This window comes from Centruroides sculpturatus, unplaced genomic scaffold, assembly GCF_000671375.1.
Source record: "Centruroides sculpturatus isolate CEXI.00-Female unplaced genomic scaffold, Cexi_2.0 scaffold82, whole genome shotgun sequence".
In the NCBI taxonomy this organism is placed as follows: domain Eukaryota; kingdom Metazoa; phylum Arthropoda; class Arachnida; order Scorpiones; family Buthidae; genus Centruroides; species Centruroides sculpturatus.
The window spans coordinates 785246-800355 of NW_019384498.1; the positions used below are offsets into that span (position 1 = coordinate 785246).

The 15110-nt window shown below is 36.3% G+C and overlaps 1 protein-coding gene across 1 annotated transcript in view; it reads left to right on the plus strand.

The window, feature by feature from the left end:
• The window catches only part of LOC111621990 (sodium channel protein 60E-like), a 150910-nt gene that overhangs the window by 79235 nt on the left and 56565 nt on the right, over positions 1-15110 (plus strand). The window contains exon 14 of the mRNA XM_023364281.1: positions 13369-13597. Within this exon, the coding sequence (XP_023220049.1) occupies positions 13369-13597 (229 nt within the window). The remainder of the gene's footprint in view (positions 1-13368; positions 13598-15110) is intronic.

Here is a 15110-nt window from a genome sequence, read left to right on the forward strand (position 1 = left end):
GGTACAGATAAGTAACAGTATAACAGTTATTACCAGAACTACCGAGAAGGCCAACAGGTAATTCACACTTTAGATCCTGTCGCGGACGCCATTGTAAGATTTAATTTCAATATACAGAAATTAAGTAACATAAGGATCAATAAGTAATACAATAACTTCCCGATAATTCTATCCGTTTCTTACAAAAATTGAGTCGCGGACACACGTGAATTATAATCAAGACATGAAATACAGATACCGTACAAAAGTTACTACGATCGAAGTCTTCAACGAGTTTCTTTCTCCCCTTTTTCTCGTTGTCCCGATCAGTCCTCGTTCCTTTGTTTTCTCTATACCTCGTACTTCCGTCGATCCACTCTCGAGTCTGTCCTTTCTTCGTCTCCCTTTTTTCGCCGCTCCTGTTCCCTATTTATACTCACCTCTCTCCCCCTGCTGGGCTAATTGCCCCCTTTGGGTCAAACGGACGGTGTACCGGTTTGGCTTACCTTAAACAAAGGCCATTGTCTGATATAGGCACAATATGGCGAACGATCGCCACACCCCAACCAACACCAGACAATCTTACAAAAATCATCTGATATGATTGGACTGACCCATTCTTCCTGAACATCTGGGAAGTTTACTCGTCTACATGCAGAGATGCCTTGCGTTACCACATAGTTCCCCTTCTGGTATCTGATCTGATTATCAAAACCCTGTATCTTACGTCTTGCGAAGGCCATCAGCCTTTCTGACCTTCCAGTGGGATGGTGCAAAACAGCCACCGATAGCCTGATTCAATGCGTTCCTGAATAACAGGAAAGGTCTCTCTGAGTTTGGCGAGAATAGTAACAGAGTGCGTCTGAGTTTTAGCTTTACCAGCTTTCTCCCGAATAATGAGTGGTATTTTCTTAGCACCTTATGTAGTCTGGTCGGTGCTGATGCCGGCAAATGCGGAGTGATCTCCCTAAATTTGTAGTCCTTTCGTCCGCAATTGTGTAATTGTCGCACTGATGGTGTCTCAACGAACTCTCCAAAACTTGCGTTGGAATCTACTACCACTCCAACGGCACAAATTTCCTGTGGCACAAATCTCCTAACGGCACAAAAATTTTCCTGTGATGTTTTCCGGGGTGGTCCGCATAGACCCATTTCGTTCTACCGCCCTCCAACTTTATCCGGTAGTCCCACTTTCGTTCTTGCTTTTCTACTATGGCGAGTCTTTCCCACCGGTTGTCATACTTGTAATCTAGGTACATTTTCCTGACTAGTACCATACCCCTGATGCTAAACTCCTTGAAACGGGCATGTGTCGTAATTCGAATGCTATCAAGAATGCGAGTCGGCACCCTTACTAAGTATCTGTACCAGCTCTGGTAGTATTTCCCAATATCGGCCACCATTACCAGCCAATATGAAACCTCGCAAATGCGACCTACCATTTCCGAACTGCCAAAACGTCCTCCCCACGGAGTTTTGCGGGCTAGACTCAAAGCCTCTACCCTCCATTCTTGGGTTACTATAACCTGATTAATAGGTATGCTGAACCCACTATCTAGCCGGTGGCGTATACCATCCTCGACGATCAACTTGTCGTTCTCATTCCCAACAGCCTCCCATGATTGGGAGAGCGACATGTCTTGGACCTGGGCATCACGTAAATTTGTCCTATTTCCCCTACTGTCGCTACTTCTGCCACCTGCTGCCACTAAGAGAGGTTCCGGCTCCTTCTCCTGGGAGAAACTGCTCCCAGGAGAAGGATTTATGTTCTTTATATGTCTTTCTCCCTTTCTCTGGAGTTCCTCCTTCTGGTCTAATAACATCCAGTAATCCCCCCTCTGATAATAGGGCATCTGTGGTCTGGCATAACTTGTCCGTCACGGCACAAGTCACCATCGCTGGCTCACGCGATCCTGTGAGGCCTTCCTCTCATAACCCTATCGGGACCGATACTAAAACTGCATCGATCCGGTGACCAAAGGCTCCAACCAGATGGGCTTCCCCCTTTGTTTCTGTCACCGAGGTAGATACCATTGATTCCCTTATAACCGAGATCTGAGCCCCAGAGTCAACTATAGCCGAAAGACAATTTCCGTTGCATACTAGCTTAATTCTGTTCAGTGACTCCTCGACCTTTGGTTGATTACACGCCGTTACCCTTGCTACCAAAAGTTCGTCTGCTTGGGGTATCTTGCTCGTAGTCACGAGCCATGCCTGTTTGGACTCACTGGATGCCTTCTGCTTAGGACAATCTCTCTTTCAATGGTCCGTTTTTCCACAGACATAACAACTAGCCTTAGGTTGTTCAATTGCACTCCGTGTCACGGGAATAGATTTCCCTGTCAATTCCCACTGCAGGTGCCGTTCCTGTCTAGCTTTCTCCCTGTTGATTAGAGACATGCTACTTGATGCCTCGTCAAACTTCTCTATAAACCTGGCCAATTCCGCAGGCTTGCTCCATCCCTTCCCTTCCTGTAATATCATTTATTTCCTTGCGTCATGAGATAAGAGAGTCTTTAGGTGGTCCGCTACGGTTAGCTTAATGATTTCTTCTACTATCTCCACCTCTCTACTATCTACGTAGTACTTGTAAAGGTCTTCCAGACGCGACGCAAATTGAGGCCATGTCTCTCCTGGATATGTTCCACCCGCCTAAATCCCTTTAGATATTCTGCAGGTGAGAGTCTCAACTCTTCAAGAATAAACTCCTTCAAGGAAGGGTAGTGTTTGACCTTATCACTGGCAATCTTGTCAGTGCTGCTTTACATCTTTCAGATAGCACGCTCAAAACTATTTGTCCCTGTAATTCTACCGGGACCTCGTAGGTCTCCAAAATTACTTTGACCATACGAAACCATGATGGTACTGCTTCCTCCTCTTCTGGCATTTTAGGCAGTGCCGCCTTTAGTCTACAAGTGTAATCGTCAAAATTTGCCTTGCAGATATTATCCACTGCATCTCGGGTCCCTTTTTGTAGCCTATCCCGCTCTAACTCAATTTCCGTTATCCTCACCTTGGCCTCAGATTCGATTTCCACTTTCCTGACCTCAGATTTGATTTCTACTTTTTGCCGTTCTGTTTCCGTTATCTTCATCTTGGCCTCAGACTCGATTTTTGCGAGTTTGATCTGTAGCCTAAGTGCTTCGATTTCATCCCGTGATTTGCCTCCTGTCACTCCTGCCTTCCGTCCCTTGGTCGGCCCATCATCTTCCCAATCCCTTGTTTCCAAACCCCGCGATTTCGCACATTTAGGCATCTCTGTGCTAGCAAGAACAAAAAATATTTTTACCTGGGTCAATGATTGCCGATGTTGTTCTGTCCTTATGTCCGTCTCTTGTGTTGCAGATCAGCCTTTCCAATCTGTGGTAATCCAAATGTAATCCTGTCGACTGCGCCAGTCAAGTTCACAAACGTTTATATTAACGATTAAAACTTACATACGGTTATGAACTTACAAAAATAAAACAATTACAATAATTTGGATATAGCAAGTTCAAATGTCAATTAAACCACAATAACAGGTCCATCGAAAAGGACTCCTTGCGACATATTCCCTCAGATGTTGGCTACTGCACAGTGAGACGAAACCAACCTTCTAGGCAAGCTTAGGAGAAGCTTAACAAACTTGAGGTTTTTAGATGTCTTAGGTGAACTGAACTTCCTCCTAAATCAATCCTTTTATACAGATTGAAACGAATGTAAGTCCTCCAATCAGTGATTGGTAGCTCTATCAGACATCTACTGGTCATACAATGTTTTCTAGCCAATCTGTGGTCGAGTTTCAAAACTACTGACATTGCTGGATCTGCATCTCCATGACGACATCCATTGGTCATTTGAAAACAAGAAAAGCTCAGGAAATTGTACGTCCAGACGATTTATCCCAACAGTTCCCAATTCTCAAACCGTGTTAGAGTGAATCCGTGCTATAGAAGTGCCATGTTACACGGGGGTAATCTGTATTCTATGGGAAACTACAGCACCTTATTCCCCACAACAAAATGGAGTAGCAGAAAGGAAGATATCTGACAGAAATGACAAGATGCACGTTAATTGATGCTGGATTACCAAACAAATACTAGGGTGAAGCGGTGAATAATGCAAATTACCTACAGAATAGATTAAATACTAAAGCGAGTGAAACAACTCCATATGAAAAATGGCATGGAAAGAAGCCAAACCTCTCTCATATAAGAGAATTTTTGGATGTTCAGCCTATGTTATTAAACCTAAAGGTCGAAAGAAACTAGAACCTAAAGCCACAAAACTAATTTTTGTAGGATACAAGAGAGCATTGAAAGCTTATTGATTAGTTGACACAAAAACTGATAACATAACAATAAGCAGAAATGTTCACTTTCTGGGAAACGTCAAGCACAGAGACTCTGAAATCAATATATACGATAATAATGAAAATTCAAAACAAGTTACAATAGTTAATAATACTAATTTAAAAGAGAATACAAAACAAAAACAAGGGAACAAGAAATAGAAGAAACTGGCATACATTTAAGGAGATTGGAAAGAACTACTAAGGAAGCACCTCCCATAAGGTTAATTGAAACAATAAATTTATTAGTGACAGAAGATGCAGTAGAACCGAGAGAATATAGTGAGGCAATTGCAGACAAACATTCCAAAAAATGGAGTGAAGCCATGGATAAGGATATTGTAGTAATTTAGATATACCGAAGTATATCTTAGTGTAACAATAATGAATCGTATTGAGGACTTCACAATAAGAACACGGATTCAGACTGACAATATGAATTTAATTAACAATGTTATTCCTCGCGATTACAAACTTATCTACCATGAATGTAGACGATGAAATTTTACAATTAATTACAAGAAGATTCCTATGGTTGCCGTATTCTGTCGTACACTACCTCCCTATATTCTTCAGATTCGTTGCTCCCACGTGCAGTCTTTCTTTGTCTACCACGATTTTTCCAAACCGTCCCTGAGGTCCTTTCATTTTCTAATCACCCTCCAACAGTCTCAAGTTGACAGAAGCCCACAAAGGACAAAAGCCCCTTCCCACGTGGATGTGCTCCTTTTTATATCCCTTCCTTCCTCCGTTACCCAAGGTACCGTTCGCGCAGCCAATCATCGCCACGATATGGCAGTACCCTATCCCGAGAACTACTTCTATCTGCGGAGCACTACAATATAGTAGCCATGAAACATAACAGCACACAGATAATTACAAAATTATCTCCAGGTAAAACTGCAGTAGGAAGCAGATGGGTATACAAAATTAAGAGAGACAAAAACAGTAAACAGGGCCAGATTTGAGGCGATTGGAGCAATTTGTGCCAATCGGGCCCCACGCTTGAAAGGGCCCCGCAGGATATCAAAATTATTATATTTAAAAATAGTTTCAAATTACAGAATAGATTAAACAGTTTAGTGATCATGTTGATTGAGAGTCAAGAAGCAAGCCAGTTGGATTTTGATACTATTTTAGAAGATTTTACAGAACAAAAACTTCGGAACATNGTAAATTCCAATTCACATCATATTTTAAACAAATGAAATACAAACACATTTTTTTTATCTTAAAAACATTAAATATATTGACTTCTTGTCTTCGTTAGAACATGATATTCTAAATTTTAGAGATGTTTAGATGTCAAACTATGCTTCTAAGCAACTGTAGATATAAGATTACACAAAAAATAATAATAATAAAACATGATAAATAACAAACTTTTATTGTATGCTAAAACTTTTGTTTATTATTATTATGTGAAAGTGCACAAATCCCAAGGGCCAAGGTCTCTTACTTTTTATAATATTCAAATATTTCTTCTATCAGTGTTCATCACTATTTGAACTACAAACCTTAAGGACTATTCTTTTCTGATAACTTATATAAGTGTAATATCTCCTCATTTCTTTTTTCAAAATTTTTTAGCTAATGTTATGATTATTTTTTTATGTTTTATGCTCTTTAGTTCAGTCATACAAGTTGCTTTTCTTTTATAGTCAATATATTTAGCAATGGTTTTATCTTTGTTGTTAACGACTAAGATTTTGTATATTTTTGCTTTGTCTCACTTTCCTTCTCATGTTTTTCATAATTAAAATGATCAAAAATTTAATTTATAAAAAGATGTACACCATATTAGAGTTAATACAGGAGTGAAATTCAATTTTTCAGGTGTTAAGAAATCAGAAAAGTGAACGAAATTTTTATGTTTACAAATTGTTCCAGATTGTTCTAATTATTTAATAAAATTTTTATAATTATTAATTTATATAAGAGATGGAACCTAACATCTACCTCTAGTCCAAATTACTTAGTTTTTAATTATTAAGTATAGCATAATAATAACCCAANATTAGATTTTGGATTTTGTTTTAAATAAATATTTAAAATCCATATTTCAATATGTAAATTACTGTTAATTAATTTTGTTATTTAAAGTTTGAGGGGCCCCGCAAAAAGATTCAATCGGGCCTTGCACCTATTGCATCCGACCCTGACAGTAAAGTTAATCGTTTTAAAGCTCATTTAGTTGCTCACACAAAAGTATGGCTTTGACTACGATGACGTATATGCCCCCGTGATCAAAACTGCCACCCTATGAACACTCCTAACTATGGCTGGAATTAAGAACATGAAAGTTAAACATTATGACATTGAAACAGCTTACTTAAATGGAGACTTGTCACCTGAGGTATACATGAAACAACCTGAAGGACACGAAGAAGGATCGTCAGACATGGTTTGCAAATTATTAAGAAATATATATGGCTTGAAACAAGGAGTGAGTGAATGGAATAAAAAATTCAATGAAACATTGCTATCTAAAGGATTTAGAAGTGTAGCCAATACCTGTCTATACCAGAGGCCATAAAAGATGCTTGTATATAACAAGTCATGTAGATGATGTAATAGCAATGGCCACAGACAAACATACACTAACTGAATTTGAGACAGAAATGAAAGAAATGTTTAAAATCAAGAATTTAGGTGATTTAAAACATTATCTGGGAATACAATTTGAAAAAAACGAGAACAGAATATTTTCACTCCACCAAGAAAGATATATCAAGAATAAATTGTGAGAATTTAACTTATCCAATTCAAGACTGTCTAATATTCCTATGGATACAGGATACTTAAGAAGAAATTAAATGCCTGATATGTTCAAAAACAACAATGTATACAGAAGTGCTATTGGATCTTTATTATATCTAGCAACTAACTCACATCCAGATATTGCAATAAGTACATCGATATTAGCGAGAAAAGTAACAAAACCTTCAGAAAATGATTGGGTGAAAGTAAAAAGAATCTTTTGTTATCTGAATTCGACAAAAAGATGAAACTTGAATTAGGAAATATTGATGAAAATTTAGAACTTAAACATTGTGTAGACACTGACTGGGGAGGCAATCGTATAGACCGCAAATCAAACACAGGATATTTGCTCTTGCTAAAAGGAAGTCCTATCTATTGGGTTAGTAAAAAGCAACAGTTTGTAGCACTTTTGTTCACTGAAGCCAAGTACTTAGCCTTGGCAGAAGCTACTCAAGAAACTGTATTGATGAAATGACTTCTAGAAGAAATAAATCTACCAATTACGACACCTATCAAAATATTTGAGGATAATCAAAGTTGTATTCGACTTTTAGAATTAGGAAAAGCATGACAGTGCACAAAACATATCAACACAAAATACCATTTTGTATGTAATTTAAAGAATTTGGGAGAAATTACTATAATCTATTGTCCAAGTGAACAGATGATGGCTGACTTGTTAACCGAACCACTAGATGCGAATAAGGCAGGGCTGTGGAGTCACGTAAAAATCTACTGACTCCAACTCCGACTCCAACTTTTCCTTATCATCTGACTCCGACTCCGGCTAAAACACCAAAACTCCACGACTCCGGCTCTGGCTAAAACACCAAAACTCCACGACTCCAACTCCGACTCCACAGCCCTGGAATAAGGTTAAGAAATTTACTCGCAATATCAGATTGTATTAACGATCAATCATTGTGGGGGGGTATGTTGGAATCAATGATCGAAATTATTGTTAAATGCTATAAGACAGCATTACATACAATGCATTGTGTCATGGTAATGTTTTGTAAACATTTTTCCATTATGTAATTAAGGTTGGTGGTGCTGTTGACCCCGCGAGAAGCTGTTAGAGACAGTGACCTTGTTTCACTCTCCCCTTTTCAGCACTGATCTTTTGTGAGTCAAGACAGTGTAATCTTTGTGTATTCTTTGTTTCTTTGTTACATAACCAGTTACATGAGTCCAACCAGTTTTTACTAATCTCCGACAAGCAACATCAAGTTTAACACAAACACCACCATTTGATATTTTTTTATTCAAATAAGCATGCTTATTGTTTTACATTTGCCTGTGGATTTTAAAATATTGAAATTTTCAGTTGTTTTGTGCCTGTACAATAAGTTTTCATTAAAGAAAACTTATTGTACAGGCACAAAACAACTGAAAGTTTGTTAGTGTTATAAACCAGGTGTTGATGATAGTGCTCTAAATGAACCCAAAAGACTGTTTCTATGTTTTGTTTTTATAGATTAAATAAAAAGTTACTACAGAAAAAGATTAAAATTTTCAAGATCTCCTAGGCAAACACAAGCAAATGAAAATACATTGGGTGATTGGTTAATGAACAAATTGGATAATGAACACTTTTGCAAAAGATTTTTATGTTCAGACAACAAACACATGATCGGATAATGAACACCTCACAGAACAAACACAAGAAGTGACATAAAATAATGAATACCGATTGGTCTTCCCTGTCTTCAGACAACAATTTGAAACTTTTCGGGGCAGGGGAGATGTCAACATTGATGCTCAACCTGGTATATACTGATCGGATAGTATTCCTCCAAACTTTGAAACTCTCCCTTGTAATTTCAGCTTTTTGTTTTTGGGCGGGCACTCGTTAAGTTTTGCATTGGTTTTTATTTTTGAAAGGTGAGAGTATAATAGCAAAGGTAGAGAGTGGGCAGATGTCTCATGTTTGTTGTTGCTGGGCAGTATGGCTTGAACAGGTCTACAGTAGGCAGCAGTTCAATCTTATCTAAGAAATATACTATATTATCAAGAAGACTCAAGTAGCTTAAGGAGTAACAAAAATCACATCTGAAAAATAAAGAACATCGAAGAGTTCATAATGGAATCTGAAATGATCTGACAACAGAAGAATGCCAAGAACTCTTGAATGAAGAACACCAAGAAACTCGACGAGATATGTTTTTTTTTCTGAAAAAGAGAATTAATGTTGATATCTGCTATTAATCATTTTTTTTGAAGAAGTGGGATGATGTCAGAACAACAGTTTTAAAATAGCATTCAAACCAGGTTGAGTTTAATAGGCTTAGGGATCTCTACAATTACAATGCTATTAATTACTTCTGAAAAATCTTGAAGAAGAGAGAAAAGCAATTGACATTAGACAGATTCTTTAACCCATACAAATGGAAAAAACATGACTAATAAAAATGCAAGACTGTGTGAATATGTATTTTTATTATTACATATAAATGAACATAGTAAGAAAGTATATATTTTTTTATTTTTTGGGGTCTCCAGAACGAATTAATCAAATTCCCATAAAAACTTATGGTAAATTGATAATTAACGAACAATTCGGATAGCAAACAAAGTCTTGGAACGGATTATGTTCATTAACTGATCACCCACTGTATCAGATTTTATGAAAAACATTAGTGAAAAATTAAGATGTTTCTGATACTTCAAATGAAGGTCAACAGTAAAGCTCAAAAGATGATATTTTGCCAAAAGAAAACATCCATTTAACAGTGTTTAGCAGTGAAGAAAAAATTAATATTATTTGCTTGTGATTGATAGTTGATTATTGAATAAATGTATTTCTCATAAATACAAAAAAAAAAGTGTACTTTTTGTTAATTTTTGGAACCTAATCCTATGTTTTGTACTAGTCCTTTCTTTTGTACAGCACAGATTTGCATAACATGGTAATATTTTTGGAACTTAACTGCCTTGTTACACAGGGGATACATCGTAGGAGGTGGTGACAGCCCGCACTCATAGGTATAGCCCCAGAACCAGAAAAGGAAGAAAGAAGTAAAGTTTGTATAAGAAGAGGGTAAGGTGAAGGTGAAAAGAAGTGAGATAGGATAGTTGAAAGTTGTTGAGGGATCCATGGGTGCCTGCAATGCATTTAATTGGATTGAAAACAAAGTGCATAATATATACAAAGATGAGCATATAGTTACAGTAATACATGTTTTTGTGGCACAATAATTGAGAACTATTTTACCGATATGCGTACATAATACAAGCTTGTTGAACTGACAGAAGCATGTACAATAAATTTATCAGGTACTGTTCACGGTACTAACATAAGAATGGGATGCTTTTAATTGGCTAGAAAAGAGAATAATGACACCTAAACAGGTCAAAACAATTACGATGTGACAATACTGTTCGTAAAGCTGCAGTTGGCATCCAGGGGTACAGTTACATGCACAGTTAGTAGCACTTAACAGAAAACTCGTTACACCTGAGAAATAACACATGACCTGTAAAGTCTTGCAGAAACTTACAATTTAGGATGAGTGCCTAGGGAGCACTTACAATGTGTTACCAAAGAAGACAAAGTATTCACAGTGATAAATTCAGTATAGCAGGTTTGATCGCCGAAGTGATGGATTTACCTACACTAAGTCCTTGCACTTAAGGAGAAGCCCTCATAAAGGTACCACAGGTACGTCCACAAAGATGCTCAGTCAAGGATTTTTATATCCAATGCAAAAGTCTTTAGGGCTTTGAAGATATTGCTGTTATCTATCATAGTCTTTCTGTGGCATGGCCATAGTTCATTTTACTTTTGGATCGTGCTTATGAGTACCTTTCACTGTTCGTTGTACGATGGGCAGTGCCAGATGACATGTTCTGTGTCTTTGTCTTCATATAGGGAGCATGGGCACATGCCGTCAGTCTTCCGCAGGAACCTATTGAGGTAGCTGCGGAAGTTGCCTTGCCCGGTGAGAAGTTGAGTAACCTGGAATGTGGGGACAAGATGCTTGCAGAGGTTTCTCTGAAGAACATTGGGAATGAAGCTGTAAGTAGTCTTGCCCATGGAGATGTTGTCCCATCTTCCTTGCCAACACTTCCATGAGTGGCTGCGGATGCTCTCCTTTAGCCATGATATCAGGGTGACACCGAAGGAACATCTCCACGTCCAGACAGGCACTGAGCGAGCTAAGAGATCAGCCCTGTTGTTGCCCTGAATGCCAGAGTGTCCCCTCACCCAGGAAAGCTTGATGAATATACTGTGTCGTAGTGTGAGCAGAAGGTCAACGCTAGGGTTTCTCATTTCCCGGTCTTTTGCTTGTCCCGGGATCCCGGGATAAAAGTGAACTGTTTCCCGGGATCCTGGGAAATCCCGGGATAGAATTAATTATTTTTAAGGTATACAAAATATCTTGAAATCAAATGATATAATTATTTTCCATTTTTTAAAGTAATTTTAAAGTTCCGTAACCTCCAAAATCATATTAATAATGCTGTGTAAGGTCTATAGGCCTATAATAAAAATTACCTTTAAATAACGTAGAAATTTTCACAAATAGAAAAAAATTAATTAAAGTTTGCTGGAAACTGCATACAACAACAACAAAAAAAATGTTTTGAATTGAGTTAAAAATTAAAAAAATGAACTTCTAATTTAGAAGGTAATTTTCGTTTTTTAAATAAAATATAATACAAAATATTGCAAACTTTTATAAGATTTTAAAAAGCAAAGATGGTCAATACTCCGATAACTCACTCTAATTCTTATTTTAGTAATGAAAAGTCTTGCCACCGAGAATGCCCTTTCCGATTCAATTGATGTGATTGGAATAGTGTTTAATGCATTTAAGAGAAGACAGATATTATGTGTTTTTTCACCTGTAGCCTGGAAGATTTCGAGTTCGTTTTCGAGATTGTAGTACTTCTTTCGCTCTCTAGTATTCTTGATTTGTCTACCTTGGCTGCTTTAATAGCGGCATCAAGCTTAGAGCTCGATAATTCGGCAATTCATTTGGCTTTAATAATCAGGTTTATGAAGAAAAACTTCATACTTGCAGACTTTGTACTCGTTTGTATCCTTGCCCAATTTGCACAATCTGGCGTCAGGCATTTATTGAAGCTACTGGGCATGGTTAAAACTCAAGACAGCGTAAGCACAATTATTCCAGATATTACAGGTTCCGACAAGTAAAGAATTTTTATAGTCCTGCCACAAATAAGCTATATATTGATTATTGACCATTTGTGACATGCTATAACGAGCAAAAATTTAAAAAAACTAATAGGTAGGTTTAAAATTAATAAATACAAATGTATTCTGACAGTGAATGAGTTAATTATGCTTTCTATTTGCAAAATTCCTCAACCTTAACACAAAATAAGAAAAAAAAATGAATTTTTAAGAAATTTGCGGGATTTCCCGGGATAAGAAAAATTTCCCGGGATCCCGGAATCCCGTTTGAGAAACCCTAGTCAATGCTATCTTGAATTAATACCTCAACTTACGCTACCCTGACTTACGCAAATCCGGAGTTATGTGATTTTCAAATCTTGTCGATTCGTCTTTTGTTTGAGTGCTATGCAACTCTTGATTACTCGCTCCCCAACACTATTGTTCAGCTTACATGTTCGGACATGTCGCATGGAATTGACACATAAATAACATAAAATAAATTGTAGCTATTTCTGTGTTTGTTATATCTACGGAGACTTGAGAAACACTATGTGGTGATTTCTTGTAATCATGAACAAATCAATAGACGAGATAAGATTAACAAGAACATTTATTAGCTTACATACATCCCACTTGGATTTTACACAAATTGCAAAATTATACCCCGACTTACGCGGTTATCGCGCAGTCTCACCTATTGCATAAGGGGTATTACTGTATCTGTATTAGGATATCTAGTAAGTTTTTAAAAACTTAGCAGATTATATTTTTACTATTATAGTTATTTTGTTATCAAATGTTTTCTATTTGTTTTAATCTTGATTTTAATGTATTAATCAATGAGAAAAAATTAGACTTCATTGATTCATTATGTTGTTTGAGATAATGAATAAATGAATTCAAATAAATTTAAAATGAGAAATGAATACCACTTTTATATTTTATTGAACTGTATTATTGAGTTAAAAAAATTTAGCATAAATTACTATGTACTGTACTGTACAGTAGATACAAAAACTATCTATATAATTTTGCAGTTCTTATATTTAAAAAATCTTGTTTATATTTTTACGTATTTTAATATGTATATATTATATAATTATTAATAGTATTAACTATTTATTAATAGTAATAAGTATGTTCATTTTTTTAGATGGAATTTTACTGATTTTTGGCATTCCTTATTATTAATATTTCGTATTTTATGTGGTGAATGGGTTCAACCTTTATGGAAATGTATGCAAGCTGCAAAAGATAAATATCAACTGTGCATTCTTTTCTTCATAACTGTTCTCACTGTTGGCAGCTTTCTAGTTTTAAATCTTTTTCTTGCTATGCTACTCAACTCTTTTAACTCCAAAGAACTAAAGAAAAAGAAGTTAGTATATGTTAATTATATTATAAGATTATGAATTATTTAATTAAAGTTATTTTATAGATAAAGTTTATAAATTTATTTACACAAATTTATAATCTTTATCTACACAAACTTAAAAATAAATTTCTTAAAATCCAGCAAAAAATAGATTTATTATAACTCAGATGAAACATCTGCAAAATAAATTTGCATTGGTGTTTTTACAATAAAATATGAATTTGTCAATACAGTATAATAAATCTATTTTGTGAATTTTAATTTTAAAAAGTTTAGAAGTATGTTTGATTTATATGAAAAATTTTAAAAAATTAATATCCTGGACTATTATCTATTTCTTTTACATCAATTATATTTAAATGTAATGTATCATAAAATTTAAAAAATTTAATTGTTTTTATTCATATAAATTTTAAATAATAATTATTTATTATTATTATTATTATACATATATTTAATGTAATAGATTGTTAAAATAAATAGAAATTTTCAGTTTACAAATAATGTCAAAGGATCATATAAAACTTGGTGATAATGATGTTAACCATTCAGTTGTTGCTGACACTTGGTCACCATAAGGCAGTGGCATAGCATGGGTGTCAGCCACCTGGGGCGGAGGAAAAATTCGCTGCCCTCTTATTTAGGTATCTCAATTTAAAAGACTAAAATTCAGTTTCGTCACAGAATAAGTAATGAAAAATTCCGTGCTCATTTCAATCAGTTCGAATCGTAGGTGCGACAAAAATATGAAATGAAATGATTCAAATTTTTACAAGATATTATTATTATTTATTGTAAAATTTTTCCACCCCCAAAAAGTGCCGCCCGGGGCGGGCCGTCCCTGCTGCTCCCACTACGCTACAACACTGCCATAAGGATAACATTTTTCTAATGCTGTCTGTCCCTGACATCCTCTTTCAGCTGCCACATTGTCATGTTGCAATCAGCCTTGATCATGTTCAGCCAGAGAGTTCTTTGTCATTCTCTTTGTGAAGAGCCGCTGATACATCCCAGCATACTATCTTTTTCCAGTTCATTTGCATGTATAATGTGCTCAAAATATGAAAGCTTTTGCTTGGTGACCTTGGCCTCTAATGTCATTTCTGGTTTGACATGATCCAGAATAGTCTGGTTTGTGATCTTTGCTGCCAGGGAGTGCAGAACAGCCCCTTGACAGCAAAAATCACAAACCAGCACCATAGCTCAAAGGCATTTATTTTTCTTCTATTGGCTGTTTTAACAATCCAGGTGTAAGGAACCAAGTCTGAGCTTTATTTTTATTTTACTTTTATTTTGCTTTCATTATATTTTGTTTGGGGCTTATGTTTTGTTAGGACGAAGTTTCCTCACCATTCACCTTAGTAACTTAAAAATAGAAGAAAAACCAACTCACCGACGAAAGAAAAGCGCCGTAGAAAAACTCGCGCACACTTGCGCTTTCCGAGCGGAAAAAAGTAAGTCCGCACCGACGAAAAAGGGGGGGGAAAGACCCCACAACCCAGTTAGGAATCGCTAAACCT